The following is a 20586-nucleotide window of genomic DNA, read 5'->3' as shown; positions in this document are numbered from 1 at the left end:
ATCATCATCTTTGTATGTCAACTATAGTAGCTTGCCAACAGGTATTTCTTCTTTCATTCTTGCCCTCTTTCTAATCACTTTCCTTTTTTATTAAACCATTTAAAATTTTGAAATAACATACATTATGAAAAGTGAATGTAGCATAAAATGTACAGTATAATTACCAATTATTAAAAAACACCTATATAACCATATTGCACATCAAGAAATAGAGCATTGCCAACATCACCACTTGACCTTTCCCAAATCACCTCTCCCTTCCTTGTCCCTGGGAGTTACTACTGTCCTGATTTCTGTGGTAATCACTTCCTTACTTTTATTTAAATTTTTACCATCTATTATTTGCATCTCTAAAGAATATTGTTTAGTTTGCTTGTTTTTTACTGTATATGAATGTAATCATACCGTATGCATTCATTTGTATTTTTTTTTCTTAGCATTGTTTGTAAGATTCACTCATATTGTTCTGTGGAGGTGTAGTTGCTTCATTTTCATTGCTGTTTAGTATTCCATTGCATGAATATATCACACTTTGTCTGTACTACTCTTGAAATTTGGGGGTTTTAGTTTGTCAGTCATTGCAATGCTGAAATGAATATTTTTGTTTAGGCATCCTGCTGCATCTGTGTAAAAGTTTCTTGAGAGTGTATATCCAGGATTTACATTACCAGGGATGCTTATGTTCAACTATAATAGATAATGTCAACTTTCCAAAGTGTTTTTACCAATTTATGCTCCCATCAGATTTGTGAGGGTTCTTTTTGTTCTGCTTCCTAACACTTGGAATTGTCAGTTTTCCATTTTAGCAATCTACTGGGTAGTTAATAGTATATCATTATGGTTTAATTTGCATTTCTGTGATTACTAATAGGTTTGAGAACTTTTTCATAGACTAGTGACAAATTGTATTTATACTTTTGGAAATCATCCAAGTTTTACCTTATTTTAAAATTAGTTTTTTATCCTTTTCTTGTTGATTTTTAAATATATTCTTTTTACTAGTTCTTTGTTGGTGTTGTGAATATCTTCCCCTTTTCTCTGGATTTTCTTTTCATTCTCTTTATGGTGTCTTTTTGATGAACAAAAATTCTTCCACTTTAATAAGGTCAAATATGCCAAATCTTTTCTTATTTGATAAGTACTTTTTGTACCACATCTAAGAAATCTTTTCCTACTCTGTGGTCATGAAAATCTTTTTCTATTTATCTTGCAAAAGATTTTAGTTCTTCTTTTTACCTTTAGGTCTAAAGTCTACCTGGAATTACATTTTGAGTGAGGTAAGAGTCAAGTTTAGTTTTGGTTCATGTGAATACCCAGCTATCCCAGTGTGGTATTGAAAAGGCTATTCTTTCCCTAATGCTCTGGGCTCTTTGTTCTGGAGTTCTTACTATGTTTCATTATATTATTTATCCATTTCAGTATCAATACCACACAACATTAATTTCTGTAGCTTAAAATAACCCTTGATATCTGGTAGAGCAAGTCTTTCCACCTTGTTCTTCAAGAGTATCATGGTTATTTTCTGTTTTCCATTATGATTTCTTCTTCTGACCCTTTGGTTATTTAGAAGTTTATGTCTTAATTCAAAATATATGAGGCTTTTCTAATTATCTTTTGGTTATAAATTTTTAGCACAATTACATTGTAGTTTGAGGATATACTCCATAGGATTTCAGTCAGTCCTATGTAATTAGTTAACGCTTGTATTTTCACCCAGTATATGGTCGATTGTTGTAAATGTTCAGTATGTGCTTGAAAATAAAGTATATTCTGCAGCTGTTGCGTGCAGTGTTCTATATATGTCTTTTAGGTCAAATTTCTTCATTGTTTTTCAACTCTTCTATATCCTTACAGATTTTTCTGCTTGCTTATTCTGTCAATTGCTGAGAAATTTCAGACTTATTTATTATTTCCTTGTAGAGTTATCAAATTTTGCTTTACAGATCTTTAATATAGTTTAGGCTGTGTTATTAACTGCATAAAATTTTAGAATTATTATATATTTCTAGTGAATTGAACCCTTTTTAATTACAAAGTGATTGTTTTATTATCCAATATTACTGTAGTTACCCCAGCTTTCTTTAGGCTAACATTTACATAGTATATCTTTTTCCATCATCTTGCTGCCACATTTCTATAACATTATGATCTCTTACATAAGAGACTTATCTCTTGTAAACATCAAATTGTTAGATTTTAAAATCTACTCTGTAATCTTTGTCTTTGAAATGGAGCATTTAGTCCATTTATACTTAATGTAACTACTTATATCTTTGGATTTAAATCTGCCATCCTATTTTGTTCTTTCTATCTCTCCTGTTGATTCTGTGTTTCTTCTTCTGTCCTCTTATGTCTTATTTAGGATTGAGTTTTTAAAATTTAAACTTTTCCCCTTTACTAATTTGTTAGTTATGCATTCTGTTTCTATTCTTTAAATGATTACCCTAGAAATTACAATATTCATCCTTTCAAAATATATTGTTACCCTCCTTCTGGACAATAAAGGAATCCTAGAACATGTTAATTATCTTCCTACCGTACTGAGTTTTATGTTATTACTAAAGTCCAAAGTCTCACCTAAATATCGTCTAAATCAGCTATGGTGAGACTCAAGGTATGATTGATCCTGAGGCAAAATTCCTCTCCAGCTTGAACCTGTGGAATCAAACAAATTATGTGCTTCCAAAATACAGTTGGGACAGGAATAGGATAGATATTCTCATTCCAAAAGGGAAAAATAGGAAAGAAGAATGGAGTAATGGGTCCCAAGGAAGTTTAAAACCTACTAAGACAAACTTCATGAGATCTTAAGGCTCAAGGATAATCCTCTTTGGCTTGATGCTCTGCCTTCCTGACCCACTGGGACAGAGGTCCTGCTCTCACAACTCTGCTGAGTGGGGGTCACATCTCCCCCACTTCCCCACTGGGACTCTGCTAGACCAGGATTTCATCCCCAGGATTATCTAGTGAGAGTGTTGGCCCACCCCCCAAGGGCTCCATAGGCAGAAACTGAGGCAGTGGCCTCTGATTTTGAAACTGAGGCAGGCCTGATGATCTTTGAGTCACCTTCATGGTCATTCTTCCCTTGTCTTGAGGAATAGCACGTTTACAATGCATAGCTCTGTGGTCTTATCCTGTAAAACCCAAGAAGTCTGACAGCCTTCCTTCATTTTATCCTGTCTCTATCCCCTTCACTTCAAACTGGCAGTGTCTCTGCTGGGATGGCTGATTAGGTCCATGTTTCACACCCATACCAATCTCCTTATCAAATTGTCAGTGCACCACAGCCTTAGTGTTCTCTTTTGAACGTGCTTTCTCAGTTTTGGTAATATGAGAATTTTCTAAATTCTTAAGTTCTGGTTCCATTTTGCTTAACAATTTTGTCTTCAATTCATTTCTCTCGTCTTGCATTTTACTACAAGCAGTCAGGAGAAATCAAGCCTCTTCTTTAACACTTCGCTTAGAAATCTCAGCTAACTATCCAATTTCATCACTCACAAGTTCTACCTTCCACAAAAAACCAGAACACAAACACAAGTCAGCCAAGTTCTTTGCCACTTTATAACAAGGATCACCTTTGCCCCATTGTTCAATAGCATGTTCCCCATTTCTGTCTGAGACCTCATCAGAATGGCCTTTACCATCCGTATTTCTACCAACATTTCTGCATATGGTTATTCATGTATTCTCAGTGAAAATGGAAGCTTCCTCAATGGCTCTCCTCTTTCTTTCTGAGTTCTTACCAGAATTGCCTTTAAAATCTCTTCATGGCCATATTAGCTTTTTCTAGCATGCACCTCACAACTCTTTCGGCCTCTACCCACTATCCAGTTCCAAAGGATCTTTTATATTTTTAGGTATTTGTTACAGCAGCACCCCACCTCTCAGTCCCAATTTCTCTCTTATTCAGGCTGCTATAACAAAGTACTATAAACTGGGTGGCTTAAACAACAAATATTTATTTCTCACAATTCTGGAGGCTGGAAGTCTGAGATCAGTAGGATTAGGTTCTGTTGAGAGTCTTCTTCTTGGTTTGCAAATAGCCACCTTCTTACTTTATTCTCACATGGTGGAGAGAGCATTATTCTTATCATGGGCATTCTACCCTTACCACCTCATCTAAACCTAATTACCTCCCCAAAGCCCAACTCCCAAAACCACCACATTGAGAATTAGAGCTTCAACATATGAATTGTGGGAGAGACACAAACATTCAATCCCTAGCAACTACCCTATCTAAATTATACCTCCCTCTCATGCTGTCCCTCACCAAAATCTGTCTATGTCTGTCACGGCATGCATCTCAATTTATAATTGTTCACTCCTTTGTTTCTTTATTTAATTCTTTTCTGTACTATCCAATAAAATGTGTGCATCATTGGGCAGAAATCACAATTCCAGAGTCCAACACCAGTGCCTGGCACATTGCAGGTGATCAACAAGTAACTGTTGATTGAAGGAATACCAGTTGTAAGTTTGTTACATCTATTATCTCATTTAATCCTCACATCATCTCTGTTACATAAGTACTATTATTTCCACTTAACAGATGGGGAAACTAAATCTCAGAGGGGTTAAATGATTTTCCTAAAGCTACATAACTCACAAACAGAAAAGTAGTTTTTGGTCCCAGGCTACGTACATCCAAAGTCTGCATGCTTGACCCTACATTATACCTACTTAAAAAAAATCCATTAAATGATAATTCAAGTTAGTAAAACTCATAATTGGAGATGGGGGATTCAGGTTGAGGGGAATCTTTCTCTTTTCAAAGGAATTAATGAGAGGATTTATTTGGCTATCATGTATGATTCTGTTTTATTTAGAAATCTTTTTTTTCTAAGAAAAGACAGCTTTATTCTACAATAGTAATTGAATGTTATATTCTGTTAATAAAAATTCTTTTTAAAAGCAAATTATTCTAGAATATATTTAGCTCTAACAAACTACATTTCTAAAAAGTTTACAAGTAGAGAAAATGGTTCGTTGAGTTAAATTAGAAGTAGTCTAACAGTATAGACATATCATTTATGTTTGGATTTGTTTCTTTAGAGCCAGTAGAAGAATATCTAAAATCAAGATCTATTAGATCTTTTCATTATCTTAAGGATACAACTGAGGTAGGTTTAATTTGTATGCTTACAATTATTTAATAGAAATTCAGATTAGCCCTAATAGTTTTATATATTTTTCTACAAACCCCAAATTCAAATGAATTTTAGGATTCAGAAGCATAAAATTTTAAAGTGATTTCATCTCTGATATTATGCAAAACTTTATATATGGCAATAATAGAGAAAATAATATGTTATTTGTTGGACAGGCAATACAGTGGAAATTATTTATTGAATGTGAGAAGTACTAGCAGTTATCATAAGGTCAGTTAAGACAGGGCCTCATTTTTATCATATCTGGTAAATCTTCATTTGTTCATATTTAAAAATAGAGATATGGGTTAATTTTTCCATGAAACTGCCATTAATTTTATAAATAAGTCTCTCTCCAGAATTGAACACTAACTGTTCTGTGTATATGGTAGAGTTCTCAACCAGCTAGCTTTATTTTAGGATCAGAAGGCAGAGAGTAGGCATTTTACCTGGTAGCCTTCCTTCCAGATGCTAACATGTGAAGAGCTTTACTTTGGGGAGCCCAAACCCATACTAGCAGAAGTTTATTAAGAGAAAGCCACTTATTTTAGCCTGGGATTAATTTCCTGTAACTCTCTATGTGGGATAGGTAACTAGGAGACGGGGGAATTGGCAACTGGCTCAGAAATTTCATAACAGAATTTCAGTTAACGTATCTCTTTTACAACTTTTGTTCTCATTCCCATCTTCAATACCTGCCAACTTTAAGCCTGGAGTTTCATCCGAAAGATAGAAAGATAATATAATTTTTTTTAGTGACCCACCCACTACTATGCTACTAGCTTCAATTAACTTACATCTTTCAGAAACCTGTTTGAACTCTCCCATGTGCTAACACCTCTCTCTTTCTCTCTCTCTCTCTCTCTCTCTCTCTGACACACACGCACACACACACCACTACCTGTTCTCTTTCTATTATAGGTTGATTCTTTTTTTTACTCCTTTGCCACAATTGTAAAGGACTCCCAATAAGATATGGCTGTAAACAGCATGGTCCATCACACTGACTCAGAAAGCCCCCTCCCCTTTAAAACTACTAACACCTTTATCAATTCCCCTTATCTACATTCACACTGACTCCTGAAAGGCCTTGCTCATTCAATGAGTTTTTGTTTGACTTTTACCAAAATACTTCTTAGACAAATATATCATCTGTTGCTATATCTTTTCCATAAATCTACAAGGTAAGAGATGGTGAGGCACTGAACCAAAGTAGTAGCAATGGGAATGTAGCGGAGGGCACTGATTGGAGAGAAATAAAGTAGTTAGAAACCATATGGTGGGGCTTCCCTGGTGGCGCAGTGGTTAAGAATCCACTTGCCAAGGCAGAGGACACGGGTTCGAGCCCTAGTCTGGGAAGATCTCACATGTCGCGGAACAACTAAGCCCATGTGCCACAACTACTGAGCCTGCGCTCTAGAGCCCGTGAGCCACAACTACTGAGCCCTCGTGCCACAACTACTGAAGCCTTCATGCCTAGAGCCCGTGCTCTTCAACAAGAGAAGCCACTGCAATGAGAAGCCTGTGCACCTCAACGAAGAGTAGGCCCCTCTCACTGCAACTAGAGAAAGTCCACGTGCAGCAACGAAGACCCAACGCAGCCAAAAATAAATAAATAAAATAAATAAAAATTTATTAAAAATGAAAAGAAACTGTGTGGTAATGTATGGAAACTAAATTTTTGGTGGTGAGCACACTGTAAGGTATACAGAAGTAGAAATATATGCTGTACACATGAAACATATATAATGTTATAAACCAATGTTACCTCAATAAAAAAACATTTTTAAGGCAAAAAAAAAAAGAAATTAAGTAGTTAAACTTGACAGAATTTTTTAAGTGACTGGATATGGTGCTTAGAATAATAATCCCCAAATTTCTTTTTCAGAAAACTGGAAAAATCATGGTGCCATTAACTAAAATTCCGTTAATTTTAATATCTTATATTTACACTGTCATTCAGTTTGAAAAATTATCTGATTTCTTCTATGATTTCTTCCTTAAAACATGAATCCTGCAAAAGTGTGTTGTAGAAGTTCCAAATATTTGGAGTCTTTCTAGATATCTTACTTTATTGATTTCTAATTTTCATTGTGGTTAGAGAACATATTCTGTAGGATTTCAATCTTTCTAAACTTATTGAGACTTGTTTTAAGATTCAGCATATGGTTTGTTTTATTGAAAGTATTATGTACACTTGAATAGAATGTGTATTTGGCAGTTATAGGGTGTATTCTATAAGTATATATTTATAAATATATGAATATATCTATATGTTGTAGATGTATACATATGTAACTATACCTATAAATTAGGTTAAGGTGATAGTTTTGTTCAGATCATCTGTATCTTTAGTGAGTTTTTAGCTAGTTATTCTACCAGTTGCTGAGAGATGGGTGTTAAAACCTCTATTATTATAAAATTGCCTCTTTCTCCATTTTATTCTGTCAATTTGCTTCATGTATTTTACAACTCTCTTATCAGGTACATACATATTTATGACTTTTATGTCTTACTGATGATTGATCATCTTTATCTCTGCAAATACTATGTCTTGAAGTCTATTTTGTCTGATATTAATAAAGCCACCATATGCATCCTGTTTACACAGTATATATTTTTCCAACAATTTACTTTCAAATTACATTTAAAATACATTTCTTATAAACAGCATATAACTGGGTCTTGCTTTTTTCCTATTCTGAGAATTTCTTTTAATTGGAATGTTTAGTCCATTAATATTTAATGTAATTTTTGATATGAATGATTTTAAGACTAATACTGGGGGAGTTGTTTGTCTTTCCATTTTTTTATTCCTCTGTTCTTCTTTTCCTGCCTTCTTTTGGATAATTTGAATATTTTTTAACATTTCATTTTAATTTATTGACTTTTAGCTGTACCTCTTTGTGTTTGGATTTTTTAGTGGTATCTTTAGGGATTAAAATATACATCATCAACTTTTCAAAGCCTACTTAGAGTAAAATTGTAGTATTTCACATAAAGATTTAGAAGCCTTTAAATTGTATAAATCCATTTACTAACCCTGTCTTTCATAATGTAGTTTTCATGTATTACTATAAACCCCATAGGACAATATTATAATTTTTGCTGTCAACACTGCTGTATGTTTTAAAGAAAGTAACAGAGTAAAAAAACAACCAAATACAACCAGATCTGATGCTCTTCAGTACTTCCTGAAGATATATTTCCATCTGGTATCATTTCCCTTTAGCCTGAAGAACTCCCTTAAGTATATTTTGTAGTGAAGGTCTGCTGGCAACAAATTCTCTGTTTTCTTTTACCTGAAAGTGTCTTAAGGATATTCTGAAGGAAATTTTTGCTTGACACAAAATTTTGGCTGATAATTGTTTTTTCTTTCAGCATATTGATGATGTTCCAGTATCTACTGGCCTTCACAGTTCTGACCAGCATAGTTTCTGATGAGAAGTCAGGGGTATTTTGAATTGTTCCCCTGTGTGTGTAACTTGTTTTTCTCTGGCTGCTTAAAGATGTTTTCCTCATACTTGGTTTTCAGCAGTTTGATTATGTGCTTAAGCATGGTGTTCTTCTTAATTATCCTGCTTAGGGTTCATTAAGCTTCTGGAATTTATAAATTTATGTCTTTCGTCAAATTAAGATCATATTTCAACTGACCACTATTTATTTAAATATTTTTCCACCCCATTCTACCTTTCCTGTCCTTCTGGGACTCTTGTTACACATATATCAGACTTTTCTTTTTTTCTTTTTTGAGTTCAGCAAGTATTTATTGAGTTCCTACAGCAGCCAGCCTCCTGTCCAGAGACTTGTGGCCTGAGATCACAGTGTAAGTGAGCAGGCTCAGACTTTTCATTATTGTTTTCTCACAGGGTCACATATGTCTCTGAATCCCTCTAAAAAAAATTTCTCCTCTCTTTTTTCATATTGGGTAACTTCTATTGGTCTGTATTAAAGTTCCCTGACCCTTTGCTCTGATGTCTCCATTCTGTTTTAAAGTCAAACAGTGAGTTTTTTTACTTCAGGTATTATATATTTTTGGTTCTAGAATTTCCATTTTTAAAAATAGTTTCTACTTCTCTAAGATTTCCTTTTTTTCATTCACTGTGAACATATTTTACTTTTTTCATTGAGCATAATTATAATAGCTGCCATAAAATCTGATAATTCCAAAATCTGGGTCATTTCAAGGTTGGTTTTGATTGATAGCCTTCTCTGTTGAGACTAGGTTTCATTTTCCTGGTCTTTGTATGTTAAGTTGGATTTATCCTGTACACCACAACTGTTATAATGTGGAGACTCCAGAGTCTGTTATATTCCTACAAAGAGTAATGATGTTCCTGTTTTAGCAGTCAGCTAACTTGGTTGGGCTCAAAATATACTCTGTCTCTATAGCAGCAGCTCAAATTTCAGTTCAGTTGTTATATCCTTAGCTGGGCTGCTTGCAGTTTTCCCTAAATGTGCATCGTTCATGGGTCAACAAGAGACTTGGACAGGGTTTATACATAAAAGATGGGGCTATCATCTTTGGCACTCTTCTTTCTATCATTCCCTTCTCATTTCTCAGTTCTGGTCAGCCTGACCTTTTTCCTCTGGTTCTTCTGGCCAGAAAGAACTTAAGTTTTCTATCAGAGTTTTAGATGTCCTATACTTTGGCCTGCCTTCAAACTAAAAGCCATAAAAATAGAAACTTCACTCTACACAAGTCAGTAATTCCAAGTTTCAATGCTTTTTCTTTGTCACCTGCTTTTGTTCATTCTCCAGGACCTTCAGGCAACTTGTGTGTGTGTATGTGTGTGTGTCTTCTAGAGTATTTTGTCTAGAGTTTATAGTTTTTATCTGAGAGAGAGTGGCTCTGATAGAGGCTTACTCAGCCATACTGAATAAGAATTTTCCAGAGTTTTTACTACTTCTTTTATTTTTTCCTACTGCATTGCTCAATATTTCTTAAACATCTATAAATAACAGTGTTGATAGGTGTCACTATTGTCATGCCACACACTAGTGTATTGTCATTAACCATAATATTAGTTATTGGTTTTATATGGGTATAATTTTTTAAATTTTGCTAAGATATTCTTTATCATATTAAGAAAGTATTCTCTCTAGTTTTATTACAGTTCTTATAAATGATGTTTACTGAATTTATCAAATGTATTTTAAATATTACAGCTATTAAAATAATTACATTATTTTTCTCCTTTGATCTATTGGGAAATAAATTATAATAACTTAGAACTATTAGGAGCTTTTAATTTCTTGATAATTTTGTTTGGCCATTACAAATTGTTCCATTAGTATAATGTTAAGTAGCATTTTTTTTTTTTTTTTTTTGCGGTACTCGGGCCTCTCACTGTTGTGGCCTCTCCTGTTGCGGAGCACAGGCTCCAGACGCGCAGGCTCAGCGGCCATGGCTCACGGGCCTAGCTGCTCCGTGGCATGTGGAATCTTCCCGGACCGGGGCACGAACCCGTGTCCCCTGCATCGGCAGGCGGACTCTCAACTACTGCGCCACCAGGGAAGCCCTCAGGTGGTATTTTATTTTGAATTTGTGAAATCACCTGAAGTCATATGTGAAATTAGCTTGTAGGCCTCTTCTGGTACATTATCTTTTCAGACTTTGGTGTCAAGACTATGTCAGCTATAAAAAGAACTGAAAAGTCTTTGTTGTTATTTATTTTTTAATTTAACTGACATTATATTGCATAAGAATGGTTTGTTGCATAAAAATTTGAAAGAACCTATGTATAAATCTATTTGGGCTGGGTTACTTTTTTAAAGGTACTTATTTGAAACTTCTTTACATTTCTTTTAAGAATTATTGGTATGCTCAAATTTTCTACTTCTTCTCAAGTCAATTTTGGCCATTTTTCTTTATATTAAAGTTTATCTGTTTGACTCTGGAGACATCGATAGTCTATCCCTCTCACAACCATCCTTCTTGACTATTGAAACTTACCCTTTATACACTACAAATGATAAATGCTCCCCTGCCCCACCTGGCTTTGAATATGCTGTTGACTGTCTTATGAATACCTTGGACGTATGTTGTTGGCCTCTCCTGATATTTCCTTATCTCCAAATCCCAGCATTAAGTTCTTCCTCACTGATGAAATGTTTCCTGTCTATTCCAGCCCTCTCTTCTAAACTCCTCCTCATTTAAAGATTGTATTGATTGGTTTGGTTCTTAGTGATATTATCTTATTACATTATTTGCCAATGATTCATGCATGCTAATCATATATATTTAGAATGTGAATTCTTTATGGCCTGGATTTTTGTCATATTTAAATTTTTTATCTCATATTATCCAGAATGAAATATATTCTGTGCCTAGTGTGAAAAAATATTGTAGGTACTAAACAAATATTTGTTTGGTTGGTTGATGGACAGTCACAAGTTATGCAGTTTATACTTACATATGCATGTTTATTTTGGGTATCTAAATAATTATATTTAAATAAAAATATACAGAGACAATCTGAGACACTAGGTAAAGCTGGATTACTTTTTTCCAGTTTCTCCCCCTTTACTCAGAACTATTCTGCTGCACCTGCTCTGTGTATGAGACAGTAGAGTTTCTGTTTAAACCAAGAGGGCTTTTTTTTCTCAGTATTTAAACTTTAGACTTTCTCTGCATTTGGAGAAATACATTTTATATGAAAATAATGGCTAAGTTTTAGAGACAAAGAAAATAAAAGTTAGTAAAATGTGTGAGCATAGGCAAATTTTTAAATTTCTGTAGATTTGTTCCCTCATTTATGAAGTGGTAATAACATGTATTTCATAGGGCTTTTTTTTTTTGAGGATTAAATAAGTATTATATTTGAAATTATTTAAAGATCTATTCAGCTGTTAGTTATCATAATTAGCTATTCCAAATATGAATAATCAAGTACAAATTATTTATCAATATAGACATGGAAAAAATAATTTCTGAGATAGTTTGCCCTTTTCTTTATGTTTAGGCAGAAAATGCTAAGCCCTTCCATGAACTGTATTCACAGCATAGACAACAACAATGTAGAAGAACATTGGGTTCTACAATCTTTTCTCCTGTACCCAGCATTCAGTCTAATGCTTATAAGAATGAAAAAGACTCTATTTACAGGTATACACTTGTGTGTTTATATTGAAATAACTGAAAATTAACTGCATCTAACTTTAAGATATAGGCATTAAGAAAATCTTTAGCCAAGGAATATCAGTATCTAATCATATTACCACATTATTTCACTACTTAATAACATCTGAAGACTCTATAACAAAAATGGTAAAGCTTAGATTCCTTAGTATGGCATATAATATCTTTCCAGTCGTCTATTCTGTCCTTTGCTTATACTGAGTCTAATCACAACAAACAGTCTGTTCCAACTACTGTGTGATTGACCCACTCTGTTCTTTATGCTCAGAACATACTTCTGCTGATAGATTCCTATTCATCTTGAATAGTTGGGACACTTTTAGCTGCAATGAAAAGAAAACTAACTACATATGATTTATCCAGAAAAGATATTTATAATCTCAAATAACAAGAAGTCCATCAGTAAGGCAGCTCCAGGTTAATTCAGGGGTTTAATGATGCCATCAAATATCCAGCTTCTCCATCTTTCCTCAACTTGCTTCTACTGTCTCAGCAACTAGCTTGTCCTCCTAGCCTTGCTGTACAAGATGGTGACCACTATTCAAGATAACTGGTAACAGCACCCACTGAAAAGGAGAAAAGTTCTTTGACCCTTTTTTTCTTTTAAGGATTTATTTTATTTATTATTTTTGGCTGTGTGGTGTCTTAGTTGGAACGTGGGATCTTCACTGAGGCATGTAAGATCTTTTGTTGCGGTGTGCAGGCTCTTCCTTGTGGTGTGTGGACTTCTCTCTAGTTGTGGCGTGCAGGTTTTCTCTCTCTAGTTGTGGTGCACAGGCTCCAGGGAACAAGGGCTCTGTAGTTTGCAGCACATGGGCTCTAGTCGAGGTGTGCAAGCTCAGTAGCTGTGGCGCACGGGCTTAGTTGCACCGTGGCATGTGGAATCTTACTTCCCTGACCAGGGATGGAACCTGCGTCCCCTATATTGTGAGGCAGATTCTTTATCACTGAACGACCAGGGAAGTCCCTCTTTGACTCTTTTTGTAAGAATGAGGGAAATGCTCCCCAAAGCCATCCAGCAGACCTCCCCTGGTGTCTTCTTGGCTAGAATAGCTTCATACACTCATATCTAAAACCCAGTAAATCATTAACAGCTTTTAACACAACCCACAGTATGAAATACTTTTTATATCACAATGATTGATATCTATATCTATCTATCAATCTATCTATCTGTGGAGCAGAAGATTCAGATTCATAGACCCCTAATTATTTGTCTTTCTGTTAGTTGAAATTGATTGCAGTATTTTAGTATTTTGAACAATTGTTACTAAGGATCTATGTGATACACTCTATTCTATTCTACTTTTTAAAATGTTGGTCAGGAGATGCTAAATTGATTTATTGTCTAAATTGATGGGTTGTAGCTCACATTTTGAAAAGCACAGACTTAGATTATTCCAGATTCATTCCCTTGATTTAGGAAGGTGCTCAGCCTCCCTTGGAGTACAGGGTTGCTTGGAGAAAAATGAATAGGATCAGAGTTCTGTTAGCAAAAAAGGGGGAAAAAAGACTCTTAAGTAGGCAACCCTCTGTTTACCGCATTATCCTTTAAGTTCTACTCAGATGTCACATTTTCTCTGAAATGTTCCTTGATAGCAGTGGTGGGCTGTTCTACATGTGCCCTTATATGTTTTGGCCCCTGACACTTGTCTCACCTCATCTTACTCCACTCTCCTCATCACTACACTCCAGCAACACTGGCCTTCCAGTGAGCATTCCAAGCTGGTTTCATACTCAGACCTTTACACTTGCTATTCCCCCAGTTCTATCACCTGGCTGCCTACTTCCCTTTCTCAGATTTCAGCTCAAATATCCCCTCCTGGGAGAGGTCTCCCATAGCCACCCTAGATAAAGTATCATATTTATATTTTTCTGTAATACTTACAAGTAGTTGAAATTATTTTATATATACATTTTGTTGGTTGGTTTGTTTGGTTTTTGACTATTTCCTCTCTCTAGAACAGAGCTTCCTAACCAATAAACTGTGGTAATTTTGTGCTCAGAGAGGGTTATAGGTGTGCTGAAATGTTGATTCTTCGGCCTTCAAAACTGCGGAGTTGGCCCCATGGTAGCCAGGCTACAAGTGTTCTCAAGTGTTTATCTCAGTGTACTGAACAAAGACTATTAACTAATATGTCTGTCATTATGTGGAAAAGGTTGGGAAACATTGCACTAGGATACAAACTACTTGAGGACAAGAAAAAAACTGAACTTATTGCCAACAGCATGTGTGTCTGGGAACATGTTTAAGAAAGTAGAGTAATGCTGGAGTGGCCAGCAGGCATATTTGGAAGAGTTCTGCCTTGGACACTTTATTCATGCCAGGTGGCAAAGTCTGTTTGGCATGTGCTAACTGACCTCTCTCCATACCAAGTGTTTAACCATCTGAGGCTTCCTACTGGCTAATAATGACTTTACATTTTAGAGAGATTTGCAAATTTGGGAATGCCTTTCTTCAACAAGACCAGTTTTATGTTAGCCAAACATTAGATCCTTGATATCAGTCTTTTCCAGTTCTATCTTGTTCACTTAAGAAGTTTTTACTGAATAGCTACTACAGATCAAGCAGAATACCAAGTACTTTCCATGTTATTTTACATTTAAAAATATTTTATATAAAGTATTTTCTAAATACCATAATATGTATGTGTCTTTTATGAAAATCTTTTATAATTTCATCTCAAACTGAAAAAAAAAACCTAGGGGATCATTTGATTTTGTTGGTCACTTAGAAGATTAAGTTAATAAAAGTAATTTATTTAAAATTTTTAATTTTATTTTGTTCAAAGATGTTTCTAAGAAGAAGAATTCTGCCTTTTATTTTCTTGTAGACCAGAATGAACTTATTCTGGCTTATTATGGCCATCTAGGCCCATACTACAATCCAATGACTGTTCTAAGACTGCTCAGCTAGTCACATTCACATTCAGACAAGGTCATACACATGTGACACAAGGTCACATTCAGACCTTGAACACATGCTCTATCTGCTGCAAGTTCACAGTCAAATGGAGAGGAAGACAATGAAAAATGAATGGAGAGAATGCAATTGCATTTTTATAGTAGATACAAATTTAATTACACTACAACATGGATGTGAAAAAAAGTAGCTTTTTATTTTTATATAGTTCTGATACTTCTCATGAGATCCTCAAACCCTGTGTAATGAAAAAATTCATATTAATCCACTGTGTTTTAAACTTTGTTTGGAGTAAAAATGCACAGCCTCTTTAGGTTTAACACAGTCCTTCTGTTTCTTTCTACCATGGTATCTTAGTATATGAGTGAGGGGCTCACTGGACTTTGTGACATTGAGGAAAAGGTACTTGGCCAGGGATCTTGGTCAGTGCCCTTGTACTGCTGACCTCATTCCTAGATGTTCTGTGGCTACTGACATTTGTGCTTCATGAACACATAGTCTATTCTCTCTGAACCTGGATAGGGTCCACTCTCAACTGTCACTAGTATTGTAGAACTCATTTAGTTCTCTTCATGTCTTCTTAGACTGTCTATTTATACCTCACCCAAGTCAAGCCTTTGCTATGGGTCACTGCACCCCTGCAATGACAAGCTTGTTGCAAGCCTAATCTCAGTGTCCATGTCACATGTGGACCAAGGGAGATCTGGAATGAAAACTATATCCTCTCTCTGCCTAACCACACCATTTCATCCTGATAACAAAGCTAGGGTCACCCTGTGTTGGCAGGAAGCTGCCCTGCAAAGCACTTTCATCCCAGAATCTCAACAAAGGATGTGGCAAATATATCTCTCTTCCTCTGTTGTTCTCCTCAACCTACATAATATACTTCCTCTCCACTCAAAAACCAAAGAGGCACACATACTACAGTCTTGCTTCCACCCCTGCTTTTGCTATTTTCCCCCACAAACCAAGCAGGAAAGGATGGTCTTGTCAGGTTGAAAGTATAGCAGAGGGTTTGAGGGAGATGTTAGTAGTAGTGATTTTTTTAAAAATTGAGGTATAGCTGTTTTACAGTGTTGTGTTAGTTTCTACTGTACAGTGAAGTGGAGTTTCCTGTGCTATACAGCAGGTTCTTATTAGTTATCTATTTTATACATATTAGTGCATATATGTCAATCCCAATTCATCCCACCCCCCCCCATGCCCCCGCTTTCCCCCCTTGGTGTCCATACGTTTGTTCTCTAACAGTAATGATGTTGAGGAATGGGAAAGGCAGACAAGAACAGACAAGCTGAAATCAGCCCTATAAACGTTTATGCTGAACTTGTGTTCATTTTCAGAATAAAATCTCCTCCAGAGATGAATGATTTTAGTACAAAAGAAAATAAATCCATCAGAAATGATCAATTAAACGAGTATTCAGTAAGAAAGAAAAGCTTGCTCCCCTTGTGCTTTGAGGATGAACTGAAAAAGCCAAATGCCAAGATAATCGACATTAGTCCAGCAAAGACAGCAACTTCTTACATGGTAATAAAAACATCTACTACTGTTCAGTAAAAATGTGTATTATTACTACTTGTGGGAATGTCATATTCCAGTGCCCAGAATCTTTGATAAATTCTCCTTACCTCTTGGCTTCATATTCTGAAGTGACAACAACACAAATTCTTAGTGTTCTTTTTAGAACCTCCACCCCAAATCTGGGGATTCTTCTGCACCAGCTGAAAATTTTGTGTTTTTCTTTATAAAGAACGATTTATCAAATTTTCTTGATTATAAAAGAAATATAAAGATGGTATTTTTTTAAATGACTGGATTATGTTTCACTTTTCTATCAATCTATTTTAACTATTTCAACCAGAAAATACATTTATTAAAGGCCATCTGGTAGCTCAGAGTCTCTAGGATGCTGGAGAGACAATCTGGCTTGAAAGCTCTCCAATCAGGACTAACCCTGTTACAGCCCCAGGTTGCTCTACTGGGGCCCATGCTGTTGTCACAGATAAAAGTTTACAGCTCTGACTCTGGGCAGGGGACACTGTGTCTAAGATCTTTGCCAGTGCTGCCCTTCAGCTAGATATATCTCCCACCATCCTCGCTAGAATAGTTTTCACAATGCCTACTTTTCAAAATGCTTGCTTTTTCTGAACTGAAGACTGTCTTAGTGTGTCTGAGTGGCAGAGCCTAGGTCACACACCTACGCCCTAACCTCAAAGGAGGCTGATAAAGCGAGTTTTTGCCTCTACCTAAGTGTACATTGACTTGGAAGGTGGAAAATTCCCTAAGGTATTGATTAGACAGACCAAAAATTTGACAAACCTCTACTACTATCACTAAATAGGTAACATGGGCATCACCAGTGGATTGCAACACTAGATCTTTTGTCATTTTTTCAGTAATCATATGCATTAATATGCCTTTCACACTAAGGACACTAATATACAATTAGATGATCCTAATTTCTTACTTCATTAATTATATTTCTAAAAGAAAGTAGAAATCTAAGTAGAAATCATTGACTTAAAGTTTACAAACTAAATACTAGTAATACTCATATTTGATGAGTTTCTGTGGAGTTAATCTTTTTTCCTTACAATGGAAATGTGGAAAAGAGTTCAGTGAGTAGCTCATACATACAGATTTTGCTACTACTGTGATAAAATTAATCTATTTTTAAGTCAGTCTATTACTTTGGCTATTTTATTCCACAGATATATATTGGGCACTTTTTATTGGGCTAAGTATTGTGCTAAATGTTGGGGTATAGTAATGAATATAATTATTTTAAAGAAAAATTTACACTTTCTGAACTTATTAGGATACTCAGACTGTAATTTTGGCTTATAATCAGTTATATTTCTTTTGATTTTTGACTCAATCCATTTTTTGGTATGCTGCTTATTTCTGGACATGGAAACCTAAGAAATGACAGAAAAATGTTCCATCCCACCAACTATCATATTTCCCAGTGACAACACCAAACATTTCTTTATATCTCACTCTATTTCAAAAAGGGTTTTAGGAGGCCAGAAGTTCAGATTTTACTCCTAACATCTCAACAGAGTGTCAAGAGAAAGAAGTGTGTCACATACAAGGACATCTTTTTTATATGTTTAAATACCATTATTGTTTATATTAAAAACTTCTATGTAGTCATTTCTAGAATACTTTACGATTTTATTTTCATGTTTTAAAAATTATAGCCTTGTTGCCTCAATAGACTGATGATGAATATTCTCTTCTTTAATCCACAGGAACAAAATGATACAAATCCCATAATTTTCCATAAGACTGGATATGTACAAATGTTACTTTTGACAAAAAACAGGCTTCCTCCCCATTCTATGAAAAATGGAAATGGTTACCCATATAAAAGATCAAATATTGTTTTAGAAAGAAATTGTGAAATGCTCAAATCTGTAGCTAGAGGTCAATCTATTACTCCTTCCAAACCCAAAAGAACTCTGCCTACAACACAGAAGAAAGCTATACAAGCAGTATCTTTTGAAGTAAGCCATAGAGTTGTAGATGATAAACTAAGGAAGAAAACTAGCAAGCACACATTTGAAAACATATCTTGGAATAAACTCTATAACTTTTCACAGACTTTTTCCAGCCTAACAAAAAAATCTGTGGGTTTCCTTGATAAAACTGTTATTCAAGAAATGAGTGCTAAAACTGGCAAATTTGAAAAAATGTTTTCTACAGTAAAACCAATGAGCAAATTGAGTGCCTCACCTGTCAAATATTGCTCAAAGCCTTCAAAAACTATACTCAAAGTCCATAAAATAAATACTGTAACACCATTGGATGATTTGTTAAACTTGTCAAGTAAAAATTAAGCACCTCATAAAATATTGTTTATACAGCAAAATTTGGGTAACAAGAGCGAATAAAGTTCCTAGATCACAGAAGAAATTCTTGTTTAAATGGTAATGTTCTAGTGGATGATAGAAGAAAACAAAGCATAGAAATTGGAATTACAAACCAACCGTGGTATACTATTTTTAGTAAATAAGAGGACAAAATTAGGAAATAATGATCAACAAGAGGAACTAGTTCAGGAATTTCTCTTATCTCAATTAGATCCCTCAATCCTCAGCATTCCTACAGTAAAGTAGATTCAGGACCAAGAATGGCATAGACTGACTCTGGAAATTTGCTATCGGAAGCCAAATAACATCAATAACCTTGCTCCATAATTGGATATCAAACAAGACATATATACCATTAACTTGATGCATGTGGAATTAATCGCTGTAGCAGCATTTTGGATAATCATTGGAAACTAGTATTACATTAGCAATTCATGCAATTAAAAGACTTTGTAAAATTTCAAATACCTTTTTGTTAGTAAACGTTGGAACTTCTTTACTATATAATGCCTTTACCAAGTATAACTTTGACTTTTTTCTGAATTGCTAAATAATTTAAAAGAATAATTTATCTTTAATAAGCTAAATAATTTTTGGCAGCAAACCCTTAAATGATTAAAAGTTCTAAATATATTATTATATTGCTATTTTATCTACTCATTAACTTCTCGTGAACCCAAACACTATAAAGACGGAATTCACCTTAAAAACAAGTTGCATTTGAAGAGTTCGTTGGTAATCCGCTAGTTTAAGGACTTTGAAAAAAAAATCTTAACTGTTAGTACTTTAGGAGAAGTAGGTTAATTAGAAGTATTTCAGTTAAAGGAAGGTTTTGGAGGTCTTTTGGAAACTTTCCAGGGTAAGGAGGTAAACTTGTTCAGGCTTCTCTGTTTCCATTGACTGGAGGTTTTCTTTATTGTGTGTCCTCAGTGTTACTCTTGGGCATCTTTTCACAGTAGAGGCAGATTTTGGCTCTCAAATAGGATGACAAGGAGAGAAAATGGAGATGAAGGAAAGATAGTGTAACTGGAGACTTTGTAAATGAGGGAAGAGCAAGAGAAAAAGGGTTCAAGATAAGGTGGTAGGTTCAGGTATGTAGGAAGTAGTAGGGTGGAAACACACAAGCTTTCCTGGCTCTTTACCTTTCTTTTTGTTACTGGCTGGGGAGGAGAAGCAGCAGCAGCAGCAGCAACTCAAAGTCATGAAGTCCTCTTTCTTTCTTTCCAGAAAACAGGGATTGATCCTCTTGCTCTATCTGCTTGCTCTTATCCATTCTCCCCCTACCTCTACCCCACCCCCATATTCACTCCTCCCTTGCTCACTACAAAGCAAAATAGTTTCCCTAACTACCCTGCTGGCTCAGAAGAGAAAACACAGACTCTTCTTAACCACTAACAATAAAAATGACAAGAGGGCTTCCCTGGTGGTGCAGTGGTTGAGAATCTGCCTGCCAGTGCAGGGGACATGGGTTCGAGCCCTGGTCTGGGAAGATCCCACATG

The 20586-nt window shown here is 35.2% G+C and overlaps 1 protein-coding gene across 1 annotated transcript in view; it reads left to right on the top strand.

Moving 5' to 3' along the window:
* LOC307064470 (uncharacterized protein C1orf141 homolog) overlaps positions 1-19053 on the top strand; it is a gene marked incomplete at both ends in the record, with an annotated part of 45028 nt that extends 25975 nt beyond the window's left edge. Inside the window, 4 exons of the mRNA XM_079721063.1 lie at positions 5053-5120; positions 12113-12255; positions 16585-16738; positions 18466-19053. Of these exons, the coding sequence (XP_079577189.1) occupies positions 5053-5120; positions 12113-12255; positions 16585-16738; positions 18466-19053 (953 nt within the window). The remainder of the gene's footprint in view (positions 1-5052; positions 5121-12112; positions 12256-16584; positions 16739-18465) is intronic.
* Positions 19054-20586: the final 1533 nt, after the last annotated feature.

Source organism: Hyperoodon ampullatus, assembly GCF_949752795.1.
Source record: "Hyperoodon ampullatus genome assembly, chromosome: 2".
Taxonomy (NCBI): domain Eukaryota; kingdom Metazoa; phylum Chordata; class Mammalia; order Artiodactyla; family Ziphiidae; genus Hyperoodon; species Hyperoodon ampullatus.
This window is presented reverse-complemented; position numbering and strand designations above follow the sequence as displayed.